This window comes from Clavelina lepadiformis, chromosome 4, assembly GCF_947623445.1.
Source record: "Clavelina lepadiformis chromosome 4, kaClaLepa1.1, whole genome shotgun sequence".
NCBI classification, from domain to species: domain Eukaryota; kingdom Metazoa; phylum Chordata; class Ascidiacea; order Aplousobranchia; family Clavelinidae; genus Clavelina; species Clavelina lepadiformis.
In genome coordinates, this window is record NC_135243.1 from 10,223,438 (window position 1) to 10,246,076 (window position 22,639).

General features: G+C 35.0%; 2 protein-coding genes across 2 annotated transcripts; one reads left to right on the plus strand and one right to left on the minus strand.

The window, feature by feature from the left end:
• Positions 1 to 313: 313 nt before the first annotated feature.
• On the minus strand, positions 314 to 4,820 carry LOC143451348 (divergent protein kinase domain 1C-like). Its single transcript, XM_076951829.1, has 4 exons — positions 4,506 to 4,820; positions 2,647 to 3,429; positions 1,063 to 1,191; positions 314 to 892 (listed from the first exon to the last, which is right to left on the minus strand). The coding sequence occupies exons 1-4, from the start codon at positions 4,647 to 4,649 to the stop codon at positions 710 to 712; spliced, it is 1,239 nt and encodes a 412-aa protein (XP_076807944.1). The 5' UTR covers positions 4,650 to 4,820; the 3' UTR covers positions 314 to 709.
• A 642-nt stretch (positions 4,821 to 5,462) lies between these two features.
• LOC143451349 (nucleolar protein 6-like) lies at positions 5,463 to 21,802 on the plus strand. Its single transcript, XM_076951830.1, has 23 exons — positions 5,463 to 5,667; positions 7,040 to 7,156; positions 12,010 to 12,189; positions 13,116 to 13,284; positions 13,389 to 13,523; positions 13,663 to 13,829; positions 13,929 to 14,049; positions 14,250 to 14,395; positions 14,858 to 14,970; positions 15,133 to 15,310; positions 15,546 to 15,671; positions 15,779 to 15,927; positions 16,176 to 16,291; positions 16,552 to 16,679; positions 17,235 to 17,355; positions 17,992 to 18,149; positions 18,236 to 18,399; positions 18,712 to 18,864; positions 19,039 to 19,136; positions 19,221 to 19,429; positions 20,380 to 20,583; positions 21,236 to 21,337; positions 21,429 to 21,802. Exons 1-23 carry the CDS (start codon positions 5,650 to 5,652, stop codon positions 21,567 to 21,569), a joined length of 3,213 nt encoding a protein of 1,070 aa, XP_076807945.1. The 5' UTR covers positions 5,463 to 5,649; the 3' UTR covers positions 21,570 to 21,802.
• Positions 21,803 to 22,639: the final 837 nt, after the last annotated feature.

Below are 22,639 nucleotides of genomic sequence, written 5' to 3' on the forward strand. Positions count from 1 at the left end.
ACTGGCAGTTTCAAAGCTCAGACATGGTTAAATGCGCGCTTAGCCACTTGGTGCGGTAAAAAGACATCAGTGGACACGTTGCATGGCGATCAAGAATCATCACTGATCCAAGACCTTAGCATGTAAACGTTTGACTGCAGTTTATCTACCGATTATTACTTGCGGTTGTGTCTCGTCGACATAGGTGGGCAGTACCACGGGACCTTTTCAGAACCGTTACCGTTTTCAAAAGTACCGAATTAGTTTTTCAAGAAATTTCAGTCGGTCTCGGTACTTATCACGTGATAATTTGAAAATTTTTACAAGCATGTTTTCAAAAATACATGTTAATTAATCCTTAGTACTAATTTTAGCACATGCTGATCTTTTTTTATCTAGATACGACAAGTAAAATTGCAAGCGAATAAGGTCACATATGTTTTCACCTGGAGTAACCTTTACCGAGGGCATAATAATGGCAAACATTGCATTTGCAGCAGCATCTTTTACATAAAATGTACCGAACTACTTTTTTGAAATAGTACCGGAACCGTCGGTACATTTTTTGCCAAGTACCGTTACTGATGATACTTTCAAAGTACCGACTGCCCACCTCTGCTCGTCGGTAATCTGTGAAGCGTGTTGTTAAATCTTTAATGGTTAATTTGCTGAACTGTTTTAGCAATACGGAGTCTTCATCGCTATGTTTCGAACTGTGATCGGCCGCATTTCATTCCAGCTCACTAAACGTTATCTTGTTTTCTTCATTCAAAATCTTTTCAAGACGTGCGAAGCGGCCCGAAAGATCGTTGTAGTTTCCTGATGAACAAGCGTGCAAAATGCCTTTTACTTCCGTATTAAATTTGCGTTGAAAATTGTTGAATATATGGGGAAAAAGCTCTCTGCAGAAAATCTGTTGCAAAAACTTCGCGTTAAAACCCGGATTGACTAAAATTATATTTATGTCATTATGCTTGGGATGGTATAAAACTATAAATAGTCAAGAATAATGATTCTCATGAAAAATTGGCATTGATTAAAAGCTGCTTGCATTGAATAAGCTACAATTTATGTTATCAACACCTGTAAATTAGATTCGACTCTGTGGACATCACATAACTCTGTCTTGGTGTTGCAAACAAAATTGCAATGAAGAAACTGGCAGTCTTCGTTGCTAAAGCATCTCTGCTTCTTCAGGATGACCACAAGAACCTTTAGCACGAAAATAATCACTCTCATTTGTGAAGCTTATTCATTATTCATACTACCAAGTCATACCTAGCCTAATTCACTTAAGCATATACGTAGCGCAAATTAAACTAAACCTTTAAAAATAACACAAAACATCGGAACTACCAACAAACTACTAATTATTACTTTTTAATGTGTAGTGGGTTTAAGCCTGTGTTGATATACGTATGCAGTCCCACCATAATGTGGCGATGGATGGGTCTGTATTAATGCTTTTGGATGACCTGAAGCCAAAGGATTTAATTGTTCGTCTAGGCCTCCTTTTGTCTATTTTAATTTTGACTCCGTTGCTGATGCTAACCCTTATTGTTTCTTTAAGTCTGCACAACGTTCATAAAGTCCAAATTCTTATATTCCGAAATTTAGTCGCAATTACATCAGAAAAAATTATCATGTCAATTTTACAAGACTATTTACGTCACAGAACTATGTCACAAGAACACTTCTAAATTCGTAACACGCTAAGCGTACTACAAGTACTGTACTTGAAAAGCAGTTTACTCTACCCCACGGAAGCATGGTATAGTTAAGCTGGACAGCTAATATATAGCTACGAAACGCGCGCATTTTTAAATGGCACATATTTCCTAGCCAGAGAACACACAATTGCTTACTAAAAACGTCAATTACCTACATTATTAGAATTCACTATTACAATCGCCATAACATCATGGTTCATTAATATTGTGTATCATTCGCCTCAACATGCTTTAAAGTTAAACGCATTGCGGGAAAAACGAGTTTTTCAAAATAAAGCTCGGTAAAAACCGGTTTTCAAAATTCCTATTAATTAGCAACCCTAGCTGCTACTCCTGCAGCCCAGACCATCAGCTTTTTGCAACCAACTTTCTTACAAGTAAGTTCCCTTTTGTGGGTCGAAGAAAAACAACAAACCAAAACACTTTGGGGCACAGACGTAAATGCTACCAATTAAAAAAATAAAAAAATCTTGACCGCTTTGAAAGAAAAATATAAAAATAAAACGTGCGAGCGTTTTGTTTCATTTGACTTGGACAAAAATTGCAGGAGCTGCAGCCCTTAAGTAGGCTATGAGCCGCCTCTGCCTGTATGGATCCTTTTAGCTGCGATAATAAACGTGAAAATACAAAACTTTGATGACGTTCAGGTAAAGGCCATTTGTCTTCGACAGAGAATCATTTTTCAGACGAGAAAAACTTGAGTGGGTTTATACGTCTGATATAGCCTACGTTAAAATGCTGTTAAAAATTGGGAGAGGACCTTTATTCGAGATGGAATATAACCTACACGGTAAATAACAACGAGTTTACATCCTGAAACAGACATTAAGCGGGCCATTGTTTTTGTGTTTGAAAATTTTATAAGGTTTAATGAAACGTGCTCGAAAATCTGATTTCACTGCGCAAGAAATATGGCTATAATAGTAATGCCACTTACCTCTTGAGACACAATCTTAGCGCTATTCAGAATGATCAAGCGATCGTCATCGGTCGACGCAATTTGATCCATTGTGACACCACAACCATGAAAAACAGACCCACTGGAAGTGTCGTCCAATTTCGCTGCTAATTTCGTTAGGGAGACGGCCAGTTTGAGTCTCCGCGACATGTCAAAAACTATGCTCATTAATTGATAGGAAAGGCTCAATTCCATTGAAAGTGGAGCAATATAGTCAACACCGTAATACGGCCCACATACCGCCTGTATACGTGGATAGTAGTCCAACAAATTTCTGTTGTTTGAAATAAGCCACATATTTTTCGTGAAATTAACATAATTCGAAGCCTTCAGAAACCTTATAAACTCTGGCTGTTGTAGCACAGTCCATAATGTCAGTATTTCTCCTTTACGTAGGACACTCTCTTTTAAGCCGGTTAATACAGGATCGTCCGAGCGGAAATTAACCAAACGATTTCCGTTCACTTTTTCGTTGTTTTTAAATAATGTGAGTTTTTCCCGTTCCAAAGTGTCGGCAACAGCCCAGTAAATTCTTTCAGCGGAAAAATCGCTGGTTGCATTGAAGTCCCACAATATCCACTGTTGGTAAAAATTTACAATACTAAACATTGATTTTAGCAATAAGGATCTTCCATTCGTCTCATTGTACAACAAATATGTGTTGGTGGGATAATTTGAATTTGCTGGTATTATGACGTCAACATCGCTGCAGATTTGAGGGCACAGACTTCCCTCAATTATTTGAAGCTCGTAAAGGCGACACTAAATTAATATACAGATGAAAGTAAATTAAATTTTCACAACTATTGTATTACATTACTTATGACAGATAACAGTAGAATTAAATAGTCCGGCAGGCAGTATTTGTTTGGAACGATCAAGGATAAGTTATAACAGTGGGAATATTAATCGCATGCTCCTAGTTCAACTCAATTGTCTAAATTTTAAAAGGATGGTTTGGTGCAACTTTCCCGAAAACGTATAACTTTAACCTCAAATTTATTACATGTTAGCCCAAATGAAACCTAATATATTGAAACTATTTGCAACATTGTCCATTGTCCAACCCGGAGCACTCATGCGGTTCAGTTGAAAGATTTGTGCTGTCAAGTTAAAGATTTTCGTTGCTTATAGATGTCTAGTAATGACAACTAATCTCTAATTTAATAAGCAACTAACGGTTGTTTGAAACGCTGGGTCCAGTGAAAAGTGACCGAAACAAACCGATTTTATCCTAGAACGTTGTGCTGACTAGTTATATGCTCAAGTATTGCACATGAAAAACTTGTTTTGATTCTAAGCATTGATTTTTTCACTTATACTTTGTGTTGAACTCCATCATATGTTACCTACTCAAACGAGCGGCCCTTATTAAAAAGTGACGTTATTTTTGTCCCTGTAAAGCAATTTGGTTGGACTTGGTTTGGTAGATGATGTAAAATTAACTCTTTGCATATAAACTGCAAAGTGTTACTGTTTCCCCTTATCAATTATAACTAACCGCCTATTTCGAAGGCGACGCCCGTGACCTACTTTCCGTTAAATTGTAATCATTATTATATTTTCAAACGTTTTATCATATCGACATGTAGATTGTTCATTCTGTAGAGTACATCAGAGTATATAAAGTAACTTAGCATTCGTGACCCAATCACAAGCATGCAGCAACTAGCAATGAGTTGAAATGATGTCCAAATCTATCCTAGAAAGTCACATTTCTGCAATTTACTTAACACTCACAAATTTTACTTGCAAACATGATAAAAATTGTTAACTTGCTGCAATTTATTTGTACAAAAGTATTAGTGCAATATACGTAAATGTACTCAACTACTCACCAATGACTCAATTTCTTTGTTCCCGTAGTTAGTGCATCGGTACTGAGCAAAAAAACTTGCAACGGCGTACAAATTGACAATAACCAGAATGGTTAAAATCGCCACTTTACAAGTTAGAATTAACTTGTCCTCCTTATTCATCATATTTATAATTACTGACAGTGACCTTTACAACAGGGTGTTGTATTACTGGCTGCTCTAAAAGTATTTGTATCTGTCAGGGCTGTCTACACTAGCCTATGCTATCTACAAAGCTAGTTGTTAAACTGCATACTCCCCGAAACGTGTAAACAATGTGACTGCAGACGAAGATGGAAATTCTGGATAATTATCTACTGCTCTAGTATTTTTTCTTTTCCGCGTTATTGGCTGCAGTCAAAATGACATCAATCGATTTGCACGTCATTGTTATTTGTTCGCAGTACTATATCGCGTTATTGTATAGGAGGCATTGTTTATGCTGAAGAGGTTGTTTAGGCTTAGGAGGGGTAACCAGAAATCAAGAGACCCTTTTAGCGTATGAGGGTTATTCGTAATATTGAGAAAGTGTACAGCACCTATAATAAAACCTTTTCTTGTTGGCTATTTTTGTTGTAATATTAAAGCCTTTCGGCCGACAAAAGGAGCATTCTAACCGTACGCAACAATAGAGTCAGATAATTGAAGAGGTAAGTTAAGTTAAGATAACCTCATAAATCAAAAGCAGTTTTGCAGGCCAACTTGTTTCTGGACTTCACATTCACTTTAAACAGTTACCGGTATACACGCAGCCCTATCAGTTTTTTCGTCATAAATTTCTGAAAATAACTTTTATAAAAAATGAAGTGTCATACAATATTATTTTGTCTGGATTTTTCGCAGTACACCAGAAGAAGCAAGCTTATGCTTGCCAAAGCTCGTGTCGAAAAATATAAAGTTAAACTTCAGAGTGCCAAAATATATCCTGTTTTTTATTTTATTCAAAATTTGGTTAACACGGTTCAGATAACATCAATTTTTTCTGGTTTGACTCACTTACGCTGCTTGGCGACCACAACCACATGTAGACCAATGGTTTTCGGCGGCAGACTCGGTCTCAATTCAGCAATTTGTCTTACTCGATATTTTTCATGAGAATTTAACTCGGACGTTCAACTGCCAAGTAATGCAGACTGGACTTCAAGTAAGTATTTTATTTATCATGTATAAACTAGATCAGCGTGTCTCAAACTGTCTTCCGCGAAACAAATCATTTCTTCAGTCCTTTATAACAGTTACTATGTATACTAGCAATTGAATTGAGTTATTATGATGAAACAACGGCAAATTTTCACATTCATAATAATCTATTTGCAGTGTGACGTAATGCAATCAAAACTGCCAATAAAGACGTTACAAACAACAACACCCTACGATCTAACAATTGCAGTATTTATAATAATAGTAGGCTTACTTATACTAAAAGTCTGTAGGGAGGGTAGACCACATATATGGGTACCGCAGACCGTGCATTGCACGCCTCTGGTATTTGTGCTTGTTAGTTATTGTTCACAAAGAAAAATTTCAGGAATCGATTGAATGCCGAAGCGGATATGTACATTCAGTTGTCAACTAGACTATTACACCCGATTTTAAACATCTTTCTGCTTTTGTACAGGCTCATCCCTCTCATAGAATTTCTATAGGTAAAATGCTGTGGTTGCCGCTTTATAAGCCCACCTTGCGATTTTCGGCTTAATTTCTCTATTTTACTGCACAAAATTATGATAAAAAGATCAAGGCCCACATAACTGAGCTAGTGACACAACAGCTGCAATTAGAAATTAACAAAGATGTAAAAAGGGTGTAAAACGACACGTAGCTTGATTTCATTTGACTTGAATGACATTGTGCGAAAAACCTTTATCACCTTGTCTTTGTGCTAAATTTTATTTGCTTGTTTTTCGGAAATGTATTCGTCTATATTTCTTAGCAAGGCTGTATCCAAGGTATTTTTGGGTAGACCCTGTACTCCAGTGGTTCTAAACCTGTGGTACACACACCACTAGTGGTGTGAGCTCAATTGCACCCCTCCTTGATCAGCTTGTGGAGAAGAAACAATTACCACCATCACATTAAATTTTGCCTTGTTAGTGTGTGTTACTACTAATCAGGGGCTGATTAGACCGGCTTGGTGTCCTTTTTTGTCATCAATGTGAACTTTTTCGAGAGCGTGGCACGTTTGTTTGGAAATTACCGGACCAACTTATTTGCTAATCCGTCCCGGTTAATAATGCTATATACATAATGAGTAAAGTTGAGTTTTTCGATAATTTGTTAATATGCAACAATATCATAGAACCTCGAGGTGGTACGCCGTAATAAAAAGGTTGAGAACCACTGGTCTACTCCAACCACCCTCTAAATAAGCCTTTGTTTCTTAGTGTTCCTTAAAGTGAAATAACAAGCCTTAGTGTTGCGTGGCTATAAAGTGTGAGAAATGCTGAATTTGTGAAATTAATCTGCAGCGCACATGACTATTAAATTAATTAAATTTATTGTGTGTTTAATTCAAGATTACAGAAACATTGAAAGAAGTTTCAATTTCTGCCAAGCGTCAAAAAGAAATTGATTCATTTTTACATTCTCTGCATGATGAGTTATTGAAAATACCTGATTCTTCAAATGAGCCGGTATGTAAATAGTTATTTTCTTTGTTGTTTTTCATGATCCATAATAACGAAAATTCTGGAATAGCCACTGAGCTATTTTGTATCACTGTTAACTGAACTGCTTTGTTAGTATTTTTTAGACAATTAACTTTGTAATGTAGGCTACACCAAGAATATCAGTTTTTTTAATTTGCACTCCTGGACTGGACTATGCGGTTCTTTAGCATAAACTTTATCGTTTTCTGTGCTTTGAAAGCTATGTACCGTAGAATGCCTTAACTTTGGCCCAACCCCTAAGAAACGTCAATAAATGTGCCGCAAATTTTTGAAACTTGGTTTATATGGTTTATAGAGATCTTTTGTAGGTTTGCAGTCAAATGTGTGTCTTTGGTTATCAAATTGTCAAATGTTTTTTCTTTCAGACTTTATGAGTTTTTCAGACTTTTATTTTCAACATTTTAATTTCTTTAATTCGGTTCTTTGAATAACAGAAGCTATAAATTAAGATACATACAAGTTATATCCTTTTTGTTTCTATGTTTATAAACCTTGTATAGATGATTATTGGAGCAGTGAGTATTAAATTTGTATCCTGTAATAGAGATATATAGGGGTGGGGCTAAGTTTTAACCATTTTCCGTGAAAGAAGGTCAAAAGATAATCCCACTCAGAACCGGTGTGAAATGTTGCGAATTACACTCTGCATCTGTTGTTTGTATAAGTGCACTGTGTATCTTATACTAATCAAAGGCTAGCTATTTCAGGTTGTCTGACCATGATAAGTAATTGGTATGGGTCAAAATTGTGTGCAATACATTTTCTGTGCAAACTTTACAAGCTTAGCAACCTGGGATTTGGATTCTGAGTTCTGACATGTTTCTTGCCAGCATTTTGCTGAAAAGACTTGAGCGACTGATGATCATACAAAATCGGCGATTGTCCAGAGTAAATACCATGAAATGCATATGCCCAATGTCAGTTTGGTATATGTTATGATCATGCCAAAGAAGTTATTCCAATCGCGGTCTCAAAAATAACGGAGATACTGTACTCTTTTTGGCTTGGCAAAACAAGGAAAACGGAAGGGCAGAGTGAATATGAAATTGCCATAGTTGTGCCAAGACAATTATTTGCTCTGCACTACGCCAAGATCAAACTGAGTTTGCTCTGCTTGACCGCATCTTTGGCATAACTCACGTGGAATGCCTGGGTGATATTATTAGACTTCAATTTGACTATTTCAATCATGTAACAGTTTTTCAAATTTTTAACTTTTTTCCCACAACGGTGTCTTAATGGCAACCTGTAGTTGGTTTCTTCTTGGCTATCTTCTTGCTTCGGTATTAGACTCAGTTTGTATCACTATTGGTTATGGTTTTTTGTTTATTTTACTTTTTGCAGGCCTTAATTCTAGGACAGGCATGTGCAACCTTTTTCACTGGAGGGCCAAATACAAAATTTTGAATGACAACGCGGGCCACATGATTTTTTCAGAAAAAATTAGTATCGTAAAACGACTTTCCTATGCAGTTTATGTAGTTAAGAAATAGATTTAATGCAGTCCACGACACACTTGTGCGACAATTTATTGAAAAACTGTGAATAATTGTCGATGGAAGATGAGGAAACTAAATTCAGTCTATGTAGCACCAACAACTCCATCAAGTATGAACTGCGGTACTGTACAATGCCACACAGCTTTTTCTAAGTGCTAATCTCGCATTGCGAAATTATGCAACGCAGCATTGTTGCATCACAAAAGGCAATATTTCTATACACAGCGTGCAAAAATTTCCATTGCTTTGATGTAAACTGCATGAAATAGTGATGGCTAGTATGAAGTTCTAACATTTTGCTGAGCACCACGCAGGCCGCACGGAACAACCTGGCGGGCCGCACTGCGGCCCGCGGGCCACTGGTTGCACATGTCTGTTCTAGGAGATCAAAAAATTGTCTTAAGGTGGTGGTCGCAAACGTATTAGCAATGATAATTAATAATTACCACAAATAAGATAGGCAAATGTGAAAAGAATGAAATTTAAATTGGCTTTGGCCACCAAACTTAATTACGACAAATCACAATTTAAACATACTAAATTAAACCAAAGTTAAGCTAATAGTGTGGCAGGCCATATAATAGTTGTGTCATATTTAAAATGGATCCAAACCTGTGTATTTAGCCGCATGAAGAAAAACTCCACTAAAATTAACTCCATGCAAGTAACCGGCGTCCCATTCATGTGACCTGTGACAAAGCCTTGTTGGACACAGAAGCGGAGTCGATATTTATTTACTTCACTGTATTGCCCAATGGTTTGATATTTGCATACTTTGACAGCTGTCAGAGAGCTTTTTTAGAAATCTCCAGTCCATGAGATGCAAACCCAGATCTAACAATTCCCAGGCGAGCTTCTCAACTACGGGCCTTCCAAATCTGACATGTAGTAGTTAAAAATGGCAGCTCTTTCAAACTTATTTATCCATTTGCAAATAAACAGATTTTAATGTACTAAGCAGAATTCATTGCTAGGTCTTTAACCAAATTTCATGTTGTGCTTTAGCAGCAATGAAATCACATCTTACAGCAAAAATTAAGTAGATCTGTAATCTTAAAGAACTATTCATGATGTCGCATTCGCAATGTTCATACAGGGCTATAGGCCTACATAGGCAAGCCTAAGGCTATTACTTTTCCAGACACTGGTGTGGTTAACTTAACGAAAGCTTTAGTATAGGCCAGGGCTTCCCAAACTGGGGGTCGCGACCCCTTGCGGGGTCGCGTAACGAACGTCAGGGGTCGCAGAGCGTATACCAATTTTACACGAAGTACAAAATACAATCAAAACAAAATATCATTCCAGCCTAATCAACATTAAAACCGCCTTGAGACCAGCATTAGCAGATGTTGAGCCACGGCTGGACTTGCTTTGTAGCAGAAAGCAGTCGCACCAATCACACTGAATAAATGTGTGTGCTTTTTTGTTTCCAGTGGCCTACATATGTGTAAAGTAGTAAGTAGGCTTTGAGTACTGGTTGCTTGAATTCAGTCTTTGCATCTCAATAAATGTCACTAATGACAAAGGTATATTTCGCACTGCTAATCAATTTAAACGTGAAGGGTCGCGGAAAACTTCAGAAGTTTGAAAGGGGTCGCGAGCAAAAAAGTTTGGGAAGCCCTGGTATAGGCTATTGTATCACTTAAGTTCATAATCTTGATGGTTGCATGTTTCGGTACAGGCTTACCCAGTTAAGAATGAACCCTACCCGCTCTTTGGCCTCAGGCCTGGTAATTTCTACATACGCTGTTCTGCTTTAGCCTGTTGCATCTTCAAAACCATTATGAAGTGCCGAGCCAACAACGGAATGGTCCTGTTGCAGTCACATGCAACCAAGTCATTTAAGGTTTATATAGTAGCACTGGCAGGACAGGCTGGGTAGTTTTGTATGACTTTGAGCTGCTACTCTTGCGGCCCAAACCACCATCCATTTGCCATGCCGGAATTTCCCTTCTTCCAGTCAAACAAAAAATCTGAAGCATTAACCTTTCGGACACTTCCTAAGTGCTTTAAATTATTAAAATGAAATAATATTAATCGTTTTGAAACAAGAATCATAAAATAAAAGCATAGTAACATTTCGTTTTAGTTATGATAACCATGGTAGTTAAAACATATTCGCCAGCTAAGCTAACATGGCTCATATTATTAATTGCAACAGCCAGAGATTAGGTTTGTGCTTTCATCAGTCATCAACGTTAGTTTAAACTGTCTCATCCAATAAAGAAGGAAGAAAGGTCAGTAAATTTCGGTTAGTTAAGTTGTTTTCCCAGCTGATATACCAAAATCATTCTCGTATCCCCAGTACTACTCTATAATATGATAATAAATAGAAAATATAATAATGACTGGGGAACTGAAGAAAGATTGACCCTGATCCTGACAAAAATTGGATATCACTCAAAAACAAATCTTAGTTTATGCAAATAAACGCATTTGGATATATTAAGTTGATTCTATCAATTACTTGTTTTCTGCTCTTTGTTAATGTTAAGAGAAACTGAAAACATGCTCATTTCTTAATTAAACAGGCCGTGAATCGTGAACTTAACCTGTAGTCTAGTTTAAAACAAATTTTAAATGGGACATTATTTTGTATTGCCATTGCCAAGTGTAAACCTGGCATAAGAGATGATCATGGTTAGCATTTAATTGTTGACTTGATTACCCAACAGACAACATTGGCTTTGAAAAATATTCTATATCCTAATTAAGAATGGTTTTGTTATAGAGATTCCATTGTGTAAAACACACAATTTGTTGGAAAAATATGTGAAATTACACATTAGACTGTTTAGTTGTATACACCAGTGATTCCCAAAGTACGGGTCACGACCCAAGCAAGGGTCGCGCTGAAGCGATGCAAAACCAATGTTTGCAATAAAATACGTTTTTTTATAGTAAGTAGACCACACTACCACTGCTTGTCTGTGTCTGTCTGTAGCGTATTGGTACTTCGGAAAAGATTAGATTGCTGACATTTAATACAAACTTATAAGCAACTTACTGCAAAAAATCATCCATACAATCATTGTTTTTTTCATTTTAAAATACGCTGTTTCAGACTTGGGTCTCGAGATATTTACCAAACTCAGATTTGGTCGCCCTCAAAAACGTTTGGGAATTGCTGGTACATTATACACTATGAACTTGTCTGAATCTTCAAATCATAAAATTTTCTTGATGCCTGCTAGTGTCAATGGTATAACATAGTATAGTGCATAGTAAAATGTATATCGTTCTTGTACTGGTACTCTGTACTGATGGTTTCGCAGGTTCACTATTAACATGATGGCCAAATTTCATCTTTTATTTTAGCTCAATAGTTTGTCTTGGCTGCCACCTGAAGTATGTTTGCCTTTTGTATGCACCCCATTGAAAGTGAAAGGAAATATGCAGTATTTCCCTCCATCAGATATACAAGTCATTGGAAGCTACCAATTACAAACTTGTTTAAAAGAAGGTGCAAATGTTGACCTACTACTGAAAATTCCCAAGGTAATTCAGATTGTGTGTGCGTACTAGTGATGGGACTCCTGGAGTTCTCATTTATCAGATTAATTTTTCGTTGTTGATGCAATCGATAACAAACTGCGCAGTAAATCAAGCATCATTTATTCTTATAGGCAATCACATTGATACTTCATAATAAAGCAAATGCAGAACAGCCTGCACTGTATAATTAATTATAAATTATGAATGAAAACGGCAAAAATTTTAGGACTAGAAGTACATACAGTTTTGTGACATTTTGCTAGGTTTAATATGTATACAACCTGGCTGTCGTAGTCTATGCTTGGTTCATAATTATCATGATGTTTTGAAGCAATGTAGCTATTCAAGCACTTTTAAATGGGAAGTATCAATTTACCCAATCATCCATGCCTGGGAACATGTATGAAAACTAATTGTTTTTGTTGTTGCTGGAACTGCAATTCGTTCAAAGTAGCTGACCACAAACTTTCAAAAATCGTTTATATTAGATTATAGTTAATCAAGTAAGACATGATTGATTGCGTAATTATTCGATTTTTTCATAATAATAACCTTGAAATACTAATAAACCATTTTAGATTAGCATCTACTTGATTTCTTATTCTATTACCCAGGTGTAAATGCCACAACCCTGACTATGCGTATGCATGTTGCCAAACAAAGTTTGACCTCAAAAAAATGCACTGTAATCATGTTGTAAACAAGTGATGTGCTTTTTGCAAGGTTGTCATCAACTTTTTAAAGAATCAAACCACCATTGACACATTTTAACATATTATAAATGCATTATGATTTGAAATTGTAAAAGACTTTAAGTTTGGTAAATGTAAAAAATAAAAGATATATCACAAATAATAATTTAATTGGTTATTAATTATTATCCATATTTGACTCTGTTTAATTTCCTGCAATGACATCCTTACTCATAGGCATGTATGCAAGCAAAGGATCATTTAAATCAAAGATACTTTCGGAAAAGAGCAGCCTACTTGGCGCATGTTGGATATTACATGTCAATGAACAATCTTGTATCAGAAGTCAAATTTTGTTATTTCACTGATGATACTTTGAAACCAATTGTGTGCATTACACCATCTGGTATGTGTACATATACTGATACTTTTCGTGTTTATATGTTACCTTAAGGAATAATTGTGAACAAGTTAACTGTAAATTATCTGTGTTTCTTGTTACTATTGAAGGGAGTTTATGCAAGTTTCTAACAGTGAAAATACATGCTTGTCCTGATGAGGACTCTATCAAACATGCAAGATTACATCCACTGAAAAGTAATGTGAGGAAAACATGGTATGATGGGATAAAATGTGCAGAAGCAGGTGTGATGATAATAACTAAATACAGTTTGGTATATCTATAAATAACTTGGGTACAATGTACCGTATTGATATATATTGATTCTGGAATGTATACATTTATATGTACTATGTAATAACACTAACACGAAACTTTTTTTAGATGAGGTCAGTTTGGCACCAACTCCTCACTACAACAGTGCAATTCTTGCTGATCTTTTGATGGATTCCCATTTGCAACACTTGCATACCACTTTGAAAGACTGCCATGGATATATTGATGCAATCAAGCTTTTAAAAGTTTGGTTACGACAGCGAGAACTAGATCAGGTATAAAGATGTATTGATTGGTGTTACGTTTTTATCGTATTTCGTAACAGTAATGTACAATTAATAGTATCATACGCTATCAACGTGTTTTTTTCTCAGGGTTATGGGTCTTTCAGTGGATTTTTAATATCAATGGTTGTTGCATTGCTTTCAAGTCTGAACAAAATCAACAAAGCTATGAGCAGTTACCAAGTTGTGCGAAACACTTTCCAATACTTGGGTATGAATTAATATGTTGGTTTGAAACAGACCTTGTTTCTGCAAAAACATATCAGTTCATTTGTAGATTGTATGTTAGAATAAATTAACTATGGCCTGGCACAATTTTTTGACTATACAGTAAACAGATTGTTAACTTGTTTTTGGATTGTTAGTTTTTTTGAGATTGTCAAAACTAAAAAAACAAACATGCATTTGTAGCAACAACAGACTGGAGCTTGAAAGGAGGAGAATGGCAAAATTGTGATTATGTGAATGTTTTTCATGATCACTATGAAGTTGTTTTCATTGATCCTTGTGGAAAATTAAACTTATGTGCAAACATGTCTACTCTTTTATATCACCAGGTAGGAGAACTTTTTTAAACATCTAGATCAGCAACCTATCTGCCTTCCAAGCATATTTATTTGGCTTGCAGCATTCTCTAAATGAATCAATGTTATTTGTAAACACATGTCATGCAAAAGCAGATTTTGATTCAAAATTGCCGATGACAAAACACTTTTGTAAAACCACATGAAACCCTAAATTACTTTAATTTTGTTGATTTAATTGTTTGATTGATTTTGTTGTTGATCGAACGGACTCAGGCGACCAAGATTTTTTTATTTTAAAAGGTGATTTTAAATATCAAGTGGTAATGAATGTGTTGATAGATGTCATAGTTATATTATCCTGATTCCTGCCATATTCTTTTGGAATCATGTTTATATTTTTGTGATTTTTTAATGTCATCTCGGTAGCGTACTTCGATGTTGAAAAGCAGTTTTTCACATTTTTATGCTTGCTTTGCTTTGTTTGTATTCAAGGTTCGTCATGAAGCAGAATTGTCATTAAAAGCTCTTGATTTTTCGCAATCCGGTTTCAATGCTGTTTTTATGCAATCGGTTCCATTTTTACAGAAGTTTGACTACTTGTTTCAGTCAGTTTGTATTCTCACAAAATTTAATATACATCATTGTCACTTGTAATGTATACCATGCATAATGACTTAGTTAGCTGTTGGTGATATTTGCCATTTTAGCTGACAGTTTACACATTCATGTAGATGTATATGTACTAAAATAGTTATAAATCATAACAGGATTTCCAAAGCTTCAGCTTTTCAAAATGCCTGTGACAAACTTGACATCAGTGACAGAGTGATGGACCATGGTAGCAATTGTATTACATCTTCACTACCATCCATAGGTAGAGTTTTAATAAAAGGATTAGGGGACAGGATACATCTGCTGGGTATCAAACCCCACAAATACAAAGCTGTAAGTGACTAATTTTATGTATTTGTAATATATTTGTTGTGAATTTGTTATAAGCAGTGCTCTGGAATCTACACTTTTATCTTGCTTTCTCGTGTATTTTTTTGACAGTTGATGGAATAGTAGATCACCAAGTTCATTAAAATTAAATTTGAATACTAAGTAACAATTAAAATTAATTAGAATTTTTTGTTTGAGTTTGAATTAGTTTTCCTGAAAGGTTAATATATTTAATTAGTGGAAGATCAACGATTCACCTCCAACATGGAAAAAAACTGAAAGCAATGTCACCTTCGGTATTTTACTGAATGCTAGCCATGCATTTGACGTTCTCAATAAAGGCCCATCTGCTGATAGCGAAGAAGTATGAACTTGCAGCACTTATTTTTTACTGTTGTGCTTAAAACTTTATTTATTTCATCACTGTTACGCTGGCTTAAGTTTTAATTTGTGGTATATTTTTTAAACTAGGCCAAATCTTTTCGGGAGTTTTGGGGAGATTGTTCAGATTTACGAAGGTTCAAAGATGGGTCAATCTGCGAGGCAGTGTTTTGGAAAGGGGAAGATGCTTCTGCTAGGAGAAACATTCCATTACGAGTTTGCAAGCACATTTTGTCAAGGTTAGCCAGTTGGTATAGACAAAGTTTAGTAAGCTAAAGAAAAACTTCTGTACTTTTTTTTTCAAAAGCTTTTGTTCATTTCTAAATTAATGTCTATCAGCAGAGGTTTAACAATCATGCCACGCTGGTTTTGTGTTTTTTTTTAATCTGCATTGTATAACGTTTACTTAATGAGGAATTTTGCATTTATAACATTTCAACTATTTATTATAATATCCATTTTGATAGCCTTTATTGATTTATTTCAGACATTGTAATATTTCGCCTTCCTCTTTTTCTTTCGCTGCCACTCAATTGGATATGTTTTTGTCCTTTCCACTAAAGTCATTAAAAAATGGAGTAACGATTGGATACAATGGAACAGGTTTGTTTTTTATCAATGGGACTCATGGACTCAATGTCAGTTAGTTACCATGTCATACGACTGTTGGTGATTTAATTTATTTTTATACTGTTTCTTTTTAGCTTATATGCAGTTTTTGTACATTATTAGTCTAAAGTTAGTATAAAAAGCAAAAATTGGAAATTAGATTTATTATTATGGTTATCTGGTCATAAAATCGATTACGGTAGTTTTACTTTTTGGCAAATAATTTTAATGTTAAAAACCTTTTTTAATTTTAGGTGAAGAAAGAAGTTCAGAAATTATGCTTGCATATAATAACTTATGTGAAGATTTGCGAAGCTTGAAGTCTTTGCCACTGTCCATCACCAATCTTCAAGGAATATCACCAGTTCTTCGATTCACAGAAGTACAATGACTTAATTATAATTATAGTTATCAAATAATTTAATAGAGTTTTTAATAGGGATATGTGCCATTACGAAGATTATTCAAGCTTAAGTGAACCCGAATATCACACAGGTCAACGAACCCTGAATCTGTTCGTATCATAATGAGATGGTAAAATTTCAACCAAAAGTTGCCAAGTCTTTTTAATCATGGTGTAATCGCAAAACAAATTGCCTTGTTTCAAAAAATAATGCTGTTTAAACAGCGGTTGAAAAAGTAAAATCTTCAAGAATTTGACCTTTTTTGAAAGTACTGCTGATTCTCTTTTAGCTTCGCCGATAATCAGTTAACTTATGTATTCTGGGTCGTCATTGTTAGTGTTCGCCTGAATCTCCAACAAAGACAATATTCGGCGTATCTATTCTGGTTGGGGTTTGTGTCACCCCATTCCTAGTTTTCAACAACACAGTCACACTTTGTTGTACTCTTAGTAACACTTATTTGTACTGTTTTTGTGATAATGCAATGCCTATAAATGATATATATGCAACCAAATATATTTTCTTGTATAAAGGTCATCCCACCTTCTTGTTGTCAACCAAATGGCAAAAACCCGACTATTTCTGTAAATGAGGAGCAAATTCAAGTCCCAGTACCTGATAAATCATGTCCCAACTTTTATCCTCCTATAGAAGGTAGAAATGCACTGACTGTAAAAGATAGTAATTCTTATATTTCTTCATGTCTAATCTGAGCCTATGCACCATATGTCAAGAGTCATTTGATAAAGCTGCTTGGTAAAAATTTGTAATGCATTGAAAACTTGATGACTCAAATTTGAAAGATCCATTAAATTACTACTTCAGTTATTCAAACTTGGTTAAAATTGATGCATTTCAAATGAGAGCGAGATGGGCAATGCGCTGACATGTTAACACCATTACATCAACTGAATATGTAACCTATCACATATACATAATCGGGCGCGTAAGTTTATGTCATTATTCATTATTTTTTGGAATTAATTTTAGAAAATTAAATGTGCTTTTCTTGTTCTGGGTTTGAGAAAGAACTGAGTTAAATACCTATTTCGAGTTAGTTTTATTCAGAGCTATTAGAAGTTGTTCACGTGTCTTGTAATACTGTAGGAATTTATTTAGCACCATATAAATTACTTGTGTTATGAAAAATTTCGAATGAAATGAAGTTGAGTTATCAAGCTTTCACTGTGCAGTGTATTACTGTATATATTTAAAGTTAAGCAACATAATATTGTCATATGCAGTTGCCAAACACTTAAGTTTTTATCTTTGATTGTATTTATATCCTAGTGTTATGTCATATGGAAGGTAGTGGGAAATGGCCACAGGATGTAGATGCCCTTCAACGATTAAAGGCAGCATTTCATATTGCTATGGCAGATGAATTGAAGTCCAACAATGAAGAAATTGTGTGCATGCCATACCGAACTCACGTTGATGTTCTTAAGGTGATAATTTTGTCCTTTACCGGAAATTGCTTCCAACCATCTTTGAATATGTCATCATGGTTTTTGATTATTTTATGTAATTGCAGGATGGATATGTGTTTAGGGTGTGTGTTGCATATCATCGTGAAATTGGGGTACTTCAGACTCAAAAAAATAAAGATGGCATGGTTAAAATTCGGAACACTTCTCAGTCTCTTGCATTGGAAAAGCAAACGGTCTATTTACCACATTTATCATCAACAATACATGGGTAATTCTGTTTTTGAACAAGAATGATTTCGATTTTGGAATGAATGTATTATGTATTGACCTTTATGTTGCAAAAGTCATTGTATTGTAACTCAGATTTTTTATATGTAAGCAATCTAAGCAATAAGCATGTTATCGCTGAAACTGTGAACCAGTTTTTAATTGTATTTATAAATGTTAGAATGATGGTTCACTATGGTGTGTAGACTGTATACTCTACAACGTGCATCAAAGTTCTGCAGTTAAGTGTAGTTTCAGTAAGTAATCTAAAAAAAAAAGTGTTTCATTCGTTGTCCATTTTACAATTATGCAGGTTATGTCAGAAATTTCCCAGTTATGGACTAACATGCCGCCTTGCAAAAAGGTGGATTAGTTCTCACCTCCTTTCAAGGCAAATTTCAACAGAAGCTATTGAACTTTTGGTTGCGTTTCTTTTTACAGATCCGCAACCGTATACTCTACCAAGGTATATACTGTAGTGTATATTTCTAAGAACTTGAATTGTTAAGAAGAAAGTGTTTAGTAGTATTTAGCACTAATTAAGTTCATTTGAATGAAAAATAATTTGTCCATGGATAAGTAATCGGTAATCAAATGTATGGAAATTGGATTGTAACCATATAGTATGCATTACATTTAGTTCTGCTCAGTCTGGCTTTCTGCGTTTTCTTCATTTACTTGCAACGTATGATTTTGCATCAAATTCTGTGATTGTGGATGTGAATGGTTCTCTAACAGGTGAGCTTGAAATTGTAAGATCAATTCAGAAAAGCATGTAATATGCCTGCAATGGTTGACTAACAATGAAATCGTAACATATAGATGAAGAGAAAGAAACAATTACATCTCATGTCTCCAAGCATCGTGATACTCTGCCAGCAATGTGCATAATGACACCGAAAGATAAAATGCGTTCTTTGTGGACAAGCAGTGGCCCCAGTAAGCTGATTCTTAGAAGGTTAAAAGATTTGGCTAAAATCTATCAATCATTGTTGGAAGGGAAATTATTTTCAACGTATATGGAGTTAAAGGTGAGTTAAAAAGTTAATAGTATCAAGTTAGCGACTAGGTTTAAAGTAAGTTCTTAATAAGTGAATTTCTACAATTCAAAGACCTTAAACTGTCAATTTGCACACCACAACACGATTATAAGTTAAGCATAACAAGTTGATTTAGGCGTCAGCTGTCTCCATTTAGTCATCTAAGCGAAGAACATGCTTGCATTGTTCGTCTTTGATGTCTCATACGATCAACTAAGATTAATAAAAAGAGGCATTGTTCGTTCCCATCTGATTTCCTAATACAGTATGGTGTAAAGTAGTTTGGGAAGGGTTGCAAGAAAAAACTAAGACGGAAAACAACAGAATAGAAATAACCAAACCAGAAAATACCAAAACTGAAAATACTAATATGGAAAAAACAAAACGGAAAATACTAAACAAGAATACTGTCTTTGGCGAGGATGTATGAAGCTTAAGCGTACTATTTTTTTCCAGTTTGGTGTTTTAGTATTTTCCGTTTTTGTTATTTTGGTATTTTCCTTACTAGAATTTTCAGGGTCTCCTTTTGGAAACTGTTTATTAAACGTTTGGTTTGTTGCAGTGAGTTACATCCTTTACATTTTTAGAAAGTTGAGATCACATTTATTTGTAAACCTTAACCTCCAGCATTCATTTGTATATGATTACTCCAAACAACGTCATAAATGTTACAATTAATAATCACGTGGAACTAAAGGACTGACAAGCCCTACTGTAAATTTTGGTATAACATAAGGGGAATTCCCCCATATGAGCAATTGCTAAATTAAGGCAGGGTGTCTGTGTTAGACTACTCCAAATTGATCTGGTTTTCTAAATCTAATGAAACGTTAATGATCGTGAAGACGTGTTGGCTAAATTCCTAGTGGAGCATCCCCCGATGTAGGCACCCATGTTTAGGTGTTCATGCACAATCTAATACCACAATATTCAACATATAGCCTGTCTTCACCCCATCCATGACTGCTTACGATGTTCTCATTCATTTGAAATCACAATGGTTGCCGAGAAGACATGAATCAGTGTCCCAGGTTCAAAATTCAATGTCTTCAAAGCATCGTGCCATAGCTGACTTTACATTTGACTTGAGGATTTTACCTGTGGTGAATTTTGATCCCGTTCAGATGTATTTAGATGAGCTGGAGGTTTGTATGAGTCAAATATTTTTAGGCATTCACTATCTTGGCAGACTTTTCGGATAGAAGCAATTAGGGATGTGCATTTTAGAATATCGAATTCTTAAAACCGAATCCAATACTATTCTTTTCTTATTTTTGGAACCGATATTATTCTAATCACAATCATTACCCACAGAGGTTTTACCTCGTATAACCTTTTCTAACACAATTACTATACACCATTTCACTCAATGCGATGGTTACTACTCTACACAAACGCTTAAATTATTATAAATTTAAAAGTATTTTATTTGTAAATTTCTTGAAAAACGTCCTAATTAACTATTCTCGGTCAACAAAATGGACAACTAACAACAAGAATTTCATAAAGGAACCTCTCATAGTTTATCATGTCCCAGATATTTGTAAAAAACAAGTGTAGTTGTTGTTGGTTTAGAACTATTCAAAATTCTGGATTCCAAAAAAAATCAATCTAGAATAGTAAATTATTCTACTTTGCACGTTCCTAGAAAGAATCCGGTCAGTCTTGCTTGAGCTGGTTGAGAATAATATAACTGAATCCGTAATAACTACGAAACTCGATCAGTTTAATGCGTTTGTTTTGTCCTGTGTGCATAAGGAAAAATTAAATTTTATAACTTATTTTTATTCTTTTCAGAAATCGTTCAGTGAGCTAGCCATGTTTTTTTACGATTCATACGGTGGCTCTGTTATTGGTGTGCTTTGGCGTGTGCCCGAATTTCAGCCAAAGCCATTCAAAGTAAGCTTATTTTGCTCCAGCTACTGTGTTATGCATGCAACATCGAAAGTTGATTATTTGTTGAAGTTTAAATAATTATTTTTTTATAAAGATTTCTTCTGTTTCTGGCAAGATGCTGAACAGCGAAGGAAAAGTTGTTCCAAATGTTGAAGCTATAATAGAAGATTTTAAAACTATGGGTAAAGGATTAGTCCATTCGCTTGATATAAGACCTGATAAGTGGAACATATAAAAATTAATAAATGTGCAATTGTTCATTTTATGAATTTCTGTTTTGTTTTCTGAAATGCTCAACAATGGACAGATTTTGCTTTGATCGAGTAACTCAACTTTGGTTTTTACCGGATTTATTTAGACATTACTCAACACAATTAATATACATGCAACGTTACTAATGGATTTAGGAAGGTTTTTTGTAAAAATTGTAACACACCTCCGCATAAATACAGTAAAAGGATCAATAAACGCAGTTCTAAATAACAAGAGAGTTGCCAGAATAGATTTAGATAATTTGTAATAGCCTTCACTCAGATGGAAATCAGTTCATTTATGTCCCGAAAATATATTTCTAGGTTAGCACGGTGTTGCACCCATGGCTATAATTTATTATGTGGCCACTCTAAAACATAACAAATAGTCGTTATATGGTCGTAAACACCTTTTAAAGCTAATTTTGATCTGTTGTAAAAATTAAAGGTAGGTGTATTTGGTAAGTGAGTATATGTGTCTTATCCAAGGAAATCATATCTCTGACAGTATAGGTGTACTTCATCTGGCCTTACTCATACGTTGACTTCATGTCAATCAGTCATAGTTTGTTTAAAACAATAAAATTCAAAAAGTACCCGAGTTCACCACAAATATGGCAACACTGTTGTGTACAGTGTACACCTTACGATAATGAAAGAAAAGGAAGTCGTACACCCGAGACAGCATCACAAAACGCATGGTAAAAATTGTTCAACCATATAACTTAATATTTTATTTATTCCTTAACCAGGAGCAAGTTTCTGTGACGGGCCCTTGTAAGGGAAATTTCTCTCTTGAGACTAATCTCTCTTTGTTAACTGTTTTCATTCCAATTTCAAAACCAGGATTCCAAAAATGAATGAGAGACTATTCTCTATTTGTTAACTGATTTGAAAACGAACAACAAATGAATTAAAAAGTCATAACAGATAAATGTCTCACAAAAACCAACACGCTGTAAACTTGTTGTTATGGTTCTGTGCTACTGAGGGTGTTTTTGGAGTTATGAACTGCTGTTAATTATTGCTTTATCGATTGTTCGCTAATCTGACT

Coding starts and splice junctions, on each gene's coding strand:
- LOC143451348 (XM_076951829.1), bottom strand. CDS start 4,649: ATGATGAATAAGGAGGACAAGTTAATTCTAACTTGTAAAGTGGCGATT. Junction 1,192..2,646: donor CTAAGATTGTGTCTCAAGAG/GTAAGTGGCATT, acceptor TTCGTGCTAAAG/GTTCTTGTGGTCATCCTGAA. Junction 893..1,062: donor GAGTCGAATCTAATTTACAG/GTGTTGATAACA, acceptor TTTTTGCAACAG/ATTTTCTGCAGAGAGCTTTT.
- LOC143451349 (XM_076951830.1), top strand. Junction 16,292..16,551: donor GATTGGATACAATGGAACAG/GTTTGTTTTTTA, acceptor TTTTAATTTTAG/GTGAAGAAAGAAGTTCAGAA. Junction 21,338..21,428: donor TTCAGCCAAAGCCATTCAAA/GTAAGCTTATTT, acceptor TTTTTTATAAAG/ATTTCTTCTGTTTCTGGCAA.